The 10,673-nt window shown below is 55.7% G+C and overlaps 1 protein-coding gene across 1 annotated transcript in view; it reads right to left on the bottom strand.

Annotated features, from left to right (window-relative positions):
* The window catches only part of MAP4K2 (mitogen-activated protein kinase kinase kinase kinase 2), a 17,452-nt gene extending 6,792 nt beyond the window's left edge, over positions 1-10,660 (bottom strand). Inside the window, exons 1-24 of the mRNA XM_006901470.1 lie at positions 10,565-10,660; positions 10,417-10,474; positions 10,126-10,216; positions 9,978-10,042; positions 9,638-9,693; positions 9,271-9,318; positions 9,142-9,184; positions 8,701-8,773; positions 8,492-8,623; positions 8,353-8,415; positions 7,750-7,831; positions 7,551-7,658; positions 6,949-7,027; positions 6,799-6,857; positions 6,327-6,370; positions 6,217-6,255; positions 6,097-6,130; positions 5,892-5,997; positions 5,724-5,812; positions 5,611-5,652; positions 5,439-5,523; positions 5,243-5,322; positions 5,074-5,134; positions 4,875-4,992 (exon numbers count right to left, since the gene is read on the bottom strand). Of these exons, the coding sequence (XP_006901532.1) occupies positions 4,875-4,992; positions 5,074-5,134; positions 5,243-5,322; positions 5,439-5,523; positions 5,611-5,652; positions 5,724-5,812; positions 5,892-5,997; positions 6,097-6,130; positions 6,217-6,255; positions 6,327-6,370; positions 6,799-6,857; positions 6,949-7,027; positions 7,551-7,658; positions 7,750-7,831; positions 8,353-8,415; positions 8,492-8,623; positions 8,701-8,773; positions 9,142-9,184; positions 9,271-9,318; positions 9,638-9,693; positions 9,978-10,042; positions 10,126-10,216; positions 10,417-10,474; positions 10,565-10,660 (1,751 nt within the window). The remainder of the gene's footprint in view (positions 1-4,874; positions 4,993-5,073; positions 5,135-5,242; positions 5,323-5,438; positions 5,524-5,610; positions 5,653-5,723; positions 5,813-5,891; positions 5,998-6,096; positions 6,131-6,216; positions 6,256-6,326; positions 6,371-6,798; positions 6,858-6,948; positions 7,028-7,550; positions 7,659-7,749; positions 7,832-8,352; positions 8,416-8,491; positions 8,624-8,700; positions 8,774-9,141; positions 9,185-9,270; positions 9,319-9,637; positions 9,694-9,977; positions 10,043-10,125; positions 10,217-10,416; positions 10,475-10,564) is intronic.
* Between the last annotated feature and the right edge of the window lie 13 nt (positions 10,661-10,673).

The following is a 10,673-nucleotide window of genomic DNA, read 5'->3' as shown; positions in this document are numbered from 1 at the left end:
TTGTTGACCCATGGTGGACAGTGTTTGGTGGGGCTCCCCAATTAAAACAAGCCTGGAAGCAGGAGTGGCATCCACTTCCAGAATGGCTTGCCTCCGAAAACTCTACGAACAGTGCTCAGGCCTTTAGTTATGAAAGGTATACAACTCGAAGGCACCTAACAATAATACACAGAAGTTACAAGCTTGCTTGTTGGAAGCAAAGAAGATTCTAAGTGTTTACAGATCAAAGATGACAGCCTTCAGTATGGATTATATCTTAATCCAAAGAAAGAAAGTTTTACAAGTGGATCAATAAAAAACATTACAGGGGGAAAACAATGAGAAAACACTGAAGTCGTTAAGGATTTCATTTAACTTGGGTCAACAAGTACCCATGGCAACAGCAGTCAAAGAATCAAGTGCTGTATCAGACAAATCTGCAACACTGTCCTCTGCAGTGTTAGAAGCTCAAAGATGTAACTTGCTGTAGTGCAGGATTCAGTACAGCTTTCTAGCCACTGGTTTGCATTCATCACACAGCTGGGTAAGAATATGCAAATGTGAGATGTACGTGGCCCATCGAGGGGACTGGAGTGTTTGCCAATAATGCCAAGAAGGTAAATGGCACCTTTTGGGTGAGAATATGCAGTAAGGTATGTAGACCGCTAATGAGATCGGTCGGTTTGCCATCTTTTCAGGCATCAGCTGAGCTGGATGGGAGGAAGATAATGGGAATCTCACTACTTGATTTTTAAGAGTTTTGTGCTTTCAATTAAAATGAACTAGGTCTTAGGTTTTCAGAGAGGGTGACATTTATGTAGTTGGCAAAGCCCATTTTGAATGTTAGCACCAGCAAGGTCCTTTTTCATTCTTGTTTTGTATTTATACAATGAGATGCTTCTGTAGGTCTTTTGCCTTACATCTAATGTGGGGGTTTTATTTATTTATTTTGTGTGTGTGTGTGTGTGTGTGTGTGTGTGTGTGTGTACTGTCAGCTCTGACTGGTACAGGAGGCGATTGCCCTTCCTTCTCCAGCAGAGCATCTAGTGGATTTGAACATCAAATGTATTTTGTCATGCATTTTGATTATGCTGTAATTTTAAACTTTCACTCAAGATTTCCTATTTTTAATCAATAAAAGTGATTATTTCCTGTGTGCTTAAATAAAAAAAAATAAGCAAGCCAAGAAAAGAATAAGCACACAGAGAGCACAGTGCATCCTTTGAGCCAGTTTCCTGGGAGAGATGGAGGGAGGCTGAGGCAAGGCAGCCTAGAGGGCGAGAGTGGTGAAGGACCAGGGACCAGTGTGAGGGAGCTCTGGGCTAGGCCTCCCGCCCCACACAGCCAAGGGCTCACTGGCAGGATGAGGGAATGGGGGACCTGTAATTGGCAGAGCCAAATGAGCTTTGTAACACTTGACTGACTAGGGAATATGGCCCAGAGGCTCAAGGATAGAGAGGGACCTGCGTGCAGATATACCTGAGAAGCTGTCCCAGACAACAACTGCCCCGAGTGTTTGCAACCTGAACGGTAACCTTTCACTTCCCTGATAAACCCCATTTTCAAGAGGACAGTCTGTAAGTCTGTGTGGCCATTGCAGTGGGTCAGTGACCCAGGAGGGGAACAGCGGGAGCGATGGGAGGGGCAGTGGCACTGGAACTGACAGAAGGTTCAGGAGCGTGGAGAACGTCTGACCTTACAAGAACTGGCTTTGCGCTGCTGCTGTTGATGGGGATCCTTCTCCCTTATGGAATCAGTGGAGGTCAGACTCTGCTGTCCCTGTGTCACCTGCAATTTTCACAGTTATTTTAAAGGCTAGGATGTACTGACCTAAGCCAGGTGTTTTCGTCACCTCACAGATGTGCTGTTGTTGACTGCTTTCAAGTCAAGCACGACTCATAGCGACCCTATAAACAAAAGGCCGGAAGCCCCTCTACAACTATTGAGATTTATCAAAGTTCACAGAGTTTCCGGAGGCAAGTTTTTAGGAAGTGGATGCCACTTCTGCTTCCAAATAGATATGCTAGATCGAGAAAAAGACTGAATTGTCAATCTTTCCTCTTTCTTTGATTAACAATCAAACTCCCTTAGTACCAGCAGCCAGGAGATCAGGAGATATATTGGACAAGTCTGCTGTCAGGGACTTGTCCAAATTACTGAGGAGCAATGGTGTCAGTTTGAGGACTAAGGTGTGCCTGATTTAGGCCATGGTCTTTCAATCACTTGCTATGGATCTGAGAGCTGAACAATGAAAAAGGATGACAGAAGATGAACTGATGCCTTTGAACTGTGGTGCTGAAGGGTGCTGAACATCCCAGGGACTAACAAAAGAACAAACAGATCAGTCTCGGAGAAAGTGCAGCCAGAGTGCGCTTTGGAGACAAGAATGACGACGCTTCATCTCACATACTTTGGTCATGTATTGTTGGAGAAGCTATTCCTTGGAAAAGGACATCATGCTTGGAGAGTCAGCAAAAGAGAGGAAGATTCTCAACCAGATGGACTGACAGTGACGGCAGGAACGGGCTCAAGTGTGTCAGAGATTATGAGGAAGGCGTGGGGCAGGACAGGGCTCAGATCTGTTGCTGCCAGGAGTGCTATGGGTTATACTCGACTTGATGGCACCTAACAGCAACGCCTATATATGTGCAGAATCTGAACAATGACGGACTGACGCCTTTAAACAACAGTGTTGGTGAAGACTATAACTGCACCAGGAACTGTCAAAAGAACAAACGACCTGGGGAAAGTGCAGCACAAATGTTCCTTAGAAGGAAGGATGGTGTGACTTTGCCTGCCAACTTTGGACTCGCTCTCAGGAGGGGCCCCCTTTGCAGGGAAAGACCTTGGTCAAGCAGAACATCAGCAAAAAGAGGCAGTTCCTCACTAAGATGGGCTGAGAGAAGCCGCACACTGGGACCACACGTGTCAGCGCCCGAGAGGCCAGCTCAGGACTGGGCAGTGCTTTCCTCGGTTCTTCACGTGACTGCTATGAGCCGAAACCACCTCAACAGCACCTACCCAGGTTCAAGGTCAAGCCCTTCCTTCACACCCAGAAAGGCGCCTGACACACATGAGGGGCTCAGGAGACATCTGCTGAGTGACAGAGTGAATGGCCTTAGCCTTGAACCTCCTCCTGGCACGCGATGAAAAGTCACAAAGCTGAGGGTCTCCTCTAGACTCCCTGATCCCTCCTTCCCTCCCTCCACTACCCTCCCTTCAATCAATACAAGCTCGGCTTAGAAGAAGCTGTGGCACTAGGGACATCACTGCAAGTGCTAGATGGATCTCGGCTGAAAGCAGAGAGTACCAGAGGAATGTCTATCTGTGTTTCATTCACTCTGCAAAGGCATCTGACTGCACTGATCACTACAAATTGTGGCTAACCCTGAGAAGAATGGGAACCCCAGAACACTTGATGGTGCTCATGTGAAACTTATACTTGGACCTGGAAGCCATTGTCAGGACAGAGCAAGGAAACACTGCATGGTTCAAAATCAGATATAAGGGACGCCACAACACCTGGAAGGAACACATTCCTTAAAACAATCAGGAGATCAAAAGAGCAGCATCTGCCCAGGGATAAAGCTCAGGAAGCAGGAAGAACAGTCAAGGAGGAAGAATGGAAACAGTAAACACATGGTAGAAGTGGGAAGAGTGCCGTGGAGATCCCAACCAGTATCTAAAACAAAACGTGTACAACCTGCAAACCCCCTTACCAGCCCTCCAGGCCTGCGCCCCCTGAGCCCCTCAATGATTGATTTTCCATTCGACTGTCAAATGGAAGAGCAATTTGTTAAGAAAACGTTCACCCACCTAACAGTAAAAAGTAAAAAAAAAAAAACAACAACAATGACCTCGTCCGCCTATTTGAAGAGTCCACCCCAACTCTACCTCTAACTGGCCTCAACGTTGTAGCTGCTGTCAAGTCAGCCCCAAGGGGTCACGCATGGTGAGCCCAGACACAACAGAGTGTCCCCAAGAGCAGGATCAGCTGCACGTTAACTGGACCATGGTGATCTATAAAGTTCTAGCGGCTGGTCTTAGAAGTAGCTCACCAGCTCTTTCTTCCTAGTCTCTTAGCCCAGAAGATCTGTTGAATATTACCCAGCACCACGCAACTCAGCCTGTACCAACAGACAGGAGGGGGCCACACACGAGGGGGGCTCCCACACGGAAGGTGAGAATTCTACCCCTGAACATGGGCCCACTTCTCCCTGAGCCCAGAGAGAGGCCTGGCATTAAGTAAAAACCTAAATCCAAACCCACTGCTATCACGTCAGACCCAGCTCACAGCGCCCCTCCAGGGGCCTCCTGGACTGTAAGTCTTCACAGGAGGATCCGGCCTGTCTTTCTCCCTCACAGTGGCTGGTGCACCCAAACCACTGACCTGTTTGGTTAGTAGCACAGGAGGCTATGCGCTCCAATACCAGAGCTATTTAGCATATAATTTAAAAACACCAAACTCCAGCTGATGGCCATCAAGTCACAGCTGACTCCCAGCTGACCCTCCTGGGCATTTCAGAGCCTGCAAACCCCAGGAGACAGCCCAGCTCCTCCTGTGGGGTGCTAGGTAGCTGCGAACTCGCAGACGTGCCGCATTTGGGAAAACAGGACAATGGCCAACAGGCTACACCAGCCAATGGCACATCATGGACGCTCAGGAAACACACGCTTAACTGTCAAATCAAGCCCCTCAGCCTGCGGGCACAGCAGTCACTCCACAGCCTGCAAAGCACTTTCACATCCCCTTGGACGGAGGAAGGAAGCTATCACTGACAGGTGAGGAAACTGAGGTTCGAGAGACCAAGTCCCATCCAAGTTCACAACAGGCAAGGCCACACTGTCCCCCCAGCTCCAGCCCTCCACTCTGCGGGCCCCCCAGAGGTCCTGACCTGGGGATGATCCGCTGGGTGAGACGGTTGGTGGGGATGGACAGAGGCACCTGCTGCTGTAGCCGTCGCTGCTCAAACAGACCCGGCAGGTCGTGGGCCCAGATGTGCGTGGACTTCCCTGCAGGGAGCAAGGGAGGGCGGAGCCTCAGAGAGGTTGAGGACCAGGTGTTGTGTCCCCTCCGCCTGCCCTGACACGCACCTGACAGCGACAGCAGCACGTTGTTCACGCAGTAGAGCCAGGAGCAGCGATGCGAAATCAGCTGGAGAGACAGTGGCCAGCCGGAGGGTCAGCCCACGGGGCCTGAGACCGCTGCCCTGCCCCTAGCTGCCCGCCTCGCCCCACCCCATCCCCAGGAGGACCCCCGCACCTTCTCCAGCGTGTCCTCGTGCAGCTCATGCAGGTTGAGAGTATAGATGCCCTCTTCAGCCCCAACCACCAGGAACTGGTCTGTAGGTTTGCAGGGGTGCAGCGGGGAAGGGGGGCAGAGGTCAGTTTCACCCCAGCCCCAGACTAGAGAGCCCTGAGCTCCTGCCTCGATCCCAGTGTCCCTCCCACCTGCCTACCACGGGTGACAGGGTGAATCCAGGTGACAGCAGCATGGATCCGCAGGGGACAACCATTGAAGACCTTGGAAAAGCAGGCGCCCATCTGTGGAGAGGGGGCAGGGCTGGAGAGGTGCACTGAGGTGGGGGGGGTCAAAGGGGATGGGGACAGGGCTGCGGGGCAAGTACTTACGTGCACCTTGGGGGTTGGGGGCAGCCCATGGCAGGATGACCTCTGGAAGGGAGAGTGGGAGGAAGTCAGGACCCAGGTGACCCCCAGTCCCCAGTCTCCGCAGTGCCTCTTACCTCAGCATCTGCCCGGTTCTTCATGGTGGCCCAGGTGGTGGGGAGAAGCGGGGGGCTGTCAGGGCCCGCTGGAGCCAGAGGCAAGGTCCCTGCAGGCACAGAGCCTCTGTGAGTTTCAGATCTAGACCCACCCTGGACCTCCTTCTAGCACCCCCACCTGGGGTATACCTGGGGGTGTGGACAGAGGGTCTTCAGTTGAGAGCTCGGAGTGGGGGGGCCCCAAGAATGGGGCTCGCTTAATGGTCCCCATGGCTTCATCTGGGGAGTCCAGTGCCTAGGAGGAGGATCGGGGCCAGCCTGGTTGTTAGTGGGGGGGCCCCAGTGGCATCCCTGTAGCTCCCCCAGTAGGCCCAGTTCAGTCTCCCCTTCACACCTGGACTTCCAAAGCTGGCCGGATGGTCAGGCTCCTATGGGGCACAAACCAGAGAGAAATGAGGTGGGATGTGGGAAGGGGTCCGAGCCTGGCAGCCCCCTCCCCTGCCCAGCCCCTCACCTCTCCTCCAGGGCCTCCTGGACAGATTGCAACAGGCTCCTGAGGGTTGAGGTCAAAGGTCAGCCTTCTTCACTGCCCAGTCACCCCGCCCTGCTGCCTCCTTCACTCACCCACTCAGCTCCTCCTTTCCAAGAAGCGTCCACTCTTCCTCCCACTGTGGGGAAACCGAGGCAGAAAGAGAGGCAATGAGAGAGAGTGAACACAAGATTGTGGGAGAAAAAGAGAAGGACAGACTAACAGGTACAGACACAGATGACACTGCAAGACAGCGAAAGACAGATGGAAGCAAAGGACAGAGACCAAGGGCGATGGGAGTGGAGACCTACTGAGAAGGACACAGGGACGCAGCCGACTGTGGGGTCCTCAGGGCTGCGAGAGACCTTCTTAGAAAGGTGTGGTCACCCTGGAACTTTCTAGCTGACCATCCCAAAGGGCTTGGCACAGGAAGGAGCCCCAGCATCCAGGACCTGGGGGGACAGCCCCCTCTACCTGACAGGGCCCACTGTCTGAGCCCCTGGCCTCTGCCTCCCTGTGCCGCACCTGCCCGACCTCTCCCACCACTGTAGTCACCCAGCCACTCACTGGCTCATTTAGTGGGTCCGTTTCCTTCCTGCGGGGGGCACCAAATTTCACCTGGTGAACTGAGGGGGCCAGAGGACAGGTGTTGGGTGTTGAGGTCTCTGGTTTGGCCCCCTCCCCCACCCCTGCACACACCCCACCCCCCAGGCTCACACTGGATCTCTGAGGGGGTCCTCTCGGCCTGGCTGTGCTGACCCCGGGAGTGAATGGTGTCCGGGAACATGTCATAGGTCTAAGAGAGAGGAGAAAGGGCTATGGACCTAGTCTGTGTCTCGAACCGTTGAGCCTGGAGCTGCAGGCTCATCACAGCCCTCACAGATGATCTTGAGACAAACCACCACCCTCGATTCAGAGGCGGGAAAACAGCACAGAGAAGTCAACACTGGTTGAAGACCACATGGGAAGCAAGCTGGGTCCTTGCTGGGCAGGCCGGGCCCAAGGGCAGTGGGCTGGTAAGGGTTAAGCTGGGAAGCAGGACTAGTGTGGGCACAGGAAGAACCTAGGCGGGGCTCCACTCTCTGACAGGGTTCAGGCTGCTGTTAACTGGTTGCAATAATGGGTTCAAACAGCAAGGCTGGTGGACAGTGCAGGACCGGCCAGTGTCCCGACCCATGCTGGTGTGACTGGGGGAAGGGCACCACCCACCACTACCTGGACGGAGCCGAGCAGACAAGCTGAGGGACCTTATCTCTAGCATCATCCGGGGGCTCCTTCCTCGGCCAGTTTAAGACCACCTCCAGCTCTGCCCCACTCACCTCCAGCTCACAGTCTTCAGGCGAGGAGGTTCCGAGGTGAGGGTCACTGGCCTTGTCCAACAGCTGTGTGAGGAGGGCCCGAGGGAGTTGCTGGCTTGTGAATGGGTGCTGGAGGGTTGAGGAGACCAGTCAGGTGGGCTGATGGTCTTGGGTCCCCCTCTTTCTGAGCACTGAGTCCCCTGTTCCCCCAGTCTCCCACCTGCAGAAGCCTCTCTGCTGTTGGCCTCTTCTTGGGGTTCTTGGTCAGGGCCAGCTTGAGGAAGTGGTGGAAGTTCTGGGTCCTGATGGGCACAGAGCCCCCACCCCCAGCCCCAGATGAGTCCTCAAGTATAGCATCCTGCCAGCGATCCCCGGTCACCAGCAGTTGCCGGGGTCCACCCAGGAAGTGGGGAGCTCTGGTAGTCTAGCAGTAAGGAGTTGTGCTGCCAACTTGAAGGCTTGTGGTTCGATTATACCAACTGCCCCATAAAAGAAAGATGAGCAATGTCCGTGTGATTTACAGCCTCTGAAAACCCACGGGAGGGTCAGCTATGAGTCAGTTCTCACTAAACGTTACACGACGACTAAACAACCCAGGAAAACAGCCAGCCTGAGGCTGACAGCCACCGCCTGAGCAAGGCTTGTGTTACGACAGAGTAGCCCATGTCATCACCGGCCACCTTCTTCCCTGTCTACCCCAGGTCCTCTCTGATGGGCGGTGGAGGCCCAGAGAGAGGTGCATGCTGGGAGTTGGCAGAAGGCTGCTCCCTGCTGTGGGGTCTGGTTGAAAAGGGGCTTCGGGAGGGGGAGGGAAGACCCTTACCAGCGAGTCTTATCTCTCAGCTTAGGTGGCTGGAAGCTACTCTTGGACATGAGCATCAGGGCCCTGTGGAAAGTGTGAGGTCAGAGGCCAAAGGTCACCAGCAGGTTGAGGGTCAGGCAGGGGTTCACACCAGGCTGACCTCATAGGGTGCAGGTGGAAGAGCGGGGGTTGCAGCTCGCCCAGCTCAATGGCGGTGATGCCCAGAGCCCAGACGTCACACAGCTCGTTGTAACCACCTTTGCGCTCCACGGCTGCCACCTCCGGGGCCATCCTAGAGGTGGGGTCACAAATGGAATGGCCGGGGACCCTACCTGTGGCCCTGGCCCCCTGCCCAAGGTGAAGCCTCACCAGTACGGAGTCCCTATGAAAGACCTCCTTTTAGCCACAGATGCTGTCAGCTCGCCTGACACCCCAAAGTCAGCTGTGGGGAAAAACAGTGACTCTCACCTACCATTTGGCTACCATTCATCCACGGGTTCAGGGTCAGGCAGCACCTGGCAGGGCTTAGGCGACAGGCCACCCAGGTCCAGCCGCAGCTGCCAGAGGCCCAAGACAAGGGAGGGACAACCACCCCCTTCTGGCCGGACAACTGGTCCTGCGTCAGACTGCATGGATCCCACCTCATGCAGTTTAGAGCAGGAAGGGCACTGGCCTCTGTCCTAAGCAGAGAACCTGAGGCATGAGGTAGTGAAGCGGCTTGTCCAGCGCCATCCAGGACTTGAACTTGGAATCTAAGATTTCAGGGGTACCCACAGGCCCCTCTCCCTGGATTTGTCCCCAGGTACTGACCCAGCTTGACATCTCCCTGAAGGGTGAGGAGGAGGTTGGCTCCCTGTGGGAAGGAGAAGAGAGGATCCATCTGGGGCCCCCAGCGGGAGCCGCCTCCTCCCTCCTACAGTGCCCGCCACCAGGCCCTACCTTAATGTCTCTGTGGATCTTCCCCTGAGAATGTAAGTGGTGCAGCCCCTGGGAACAAAGAGGAGCCTCTGAGAGCAGCCCCGGCCCTCATCATCCCACCTGTCTGAACTATCTCTTAGGACTGGGGCCCCCCACCCAGCTGCTTCCTCCTCCCCTCTCCCCAAACAGGAAGTGACTGAGCCAAGAGGGAAATGGGCTGCTTCCTGCAACAGGGCTGGGGCCCTCACCCCCTAGGACCCTCAGCTCCCCAGGCCAGCCCCGCCCAGAGCATCCCCCCCCCACATTGCTGGCCAGCTGGGCTCCCCGCCATGGCTCCTGGGGACCTGGGGTGGGGGCTGTGGTGGGCAAGCTCGGCAGAACCATCTACCTTCAGAGCTTCGCGGCACACATAGGCAATCTGCCGTTCCTCCAGGGGCCCGGTGGCTAAAATGGAAGGGGTCATGGTTGGCCAGGGGGCTGAGTGGCCCACTGAGTCCCCTCAGCTCACCCTGTGTGGGGAAAAGCAGGCAGTGCTAGTGAAACCAGTATCGATCACATCCCCCTCCCTGCACAGCTGGGACCATGAGCCCAGAGGAGGACAGAGTTTCCCTCAAGGTCACACAGCTGGTCAAGAGGAGCGAGTGTCCTGGTCCCCAGCCTGCGCTGCCTGGCTATGCCATCGTGGGGAGCAGAGGGCTGAGGTCCTCCGGGCCTGGACCTGGCCTCACCGTGGTAAATCTCCTGCAAGGAGCCCCCTCCGCAGAACTCCATGCAGATCCACAAGCGATCATTCCTGGGGGACAGAGAGCTGGGGTGGGCACAGGCAGGGCCACTCGGGGCTGCCCTCAGGGACCCAGGAGGGAGCAGCCTTCTCACCTGAGGTAGCTGCCAATGTAGGCCACCACGTTGGGGTGACGGCACTCTCGCAGGATGGTGATTTCCTGCTGGAGGGAGCTGATGTCGTCCCCTGGGGAGCACAGGGCATCATGGGAGGGGGTGGCAGAGAGGTCGCCTGACTCAGTGACCACATCTGCAAAATGGGCGCAGAGCACCTGCCCGGCCCGGGCTACTGCAATTGCTGAGGGTCTCGCAGTGTCAGCGGCCGCCCCCTCACCCACGCCCCGCGCTGCCCTCGCTCGCGCGGAGGCCTCAACCCCGGGCCCTCACCTGGGTCCAGCTTGACTATCTTCACGGCGGCCAGTTCGGACGTGGCCGTGTCGCGGGCCTGCAGGGACGGAGGGGCGCAGGGGTGAGCGGAGGCGGGGCTGGCTCCCCATCGGGGCACCGACTCCGCACCCGCTGCCCGCCGCCGCACCTTGTAGACGTCGCCATATGTCCCGGCCCCCACGCGCTGCAGCAGCTCGAAGCGGTCCCGTGGATCCTGCAGGGACACGTCCCGCAGCAGCGCCATGGCCCGGCGCCGG

Source organism: Elephantulus edwardii, unplaced genomic scaffold (assembly GCF_000299155.1).
Source record: "Elephantulus edwardii isolate Elephantulus edwardi_28Jun2011 unplaced genomic scaffold, EleEdw1.0 scaffold00328, whole genome shotgun sequence".
NCBI lineage: Eukaryota > Metazoa > Chordata > Mammalia > Macroscelidea > Macroscelididae > Elephantulus > Elephantulus edwardii.
Note: the sequence above shows the minus strand (reverse complement) of the source record. Positions and strands in the feature narration are given on the sequence as shown.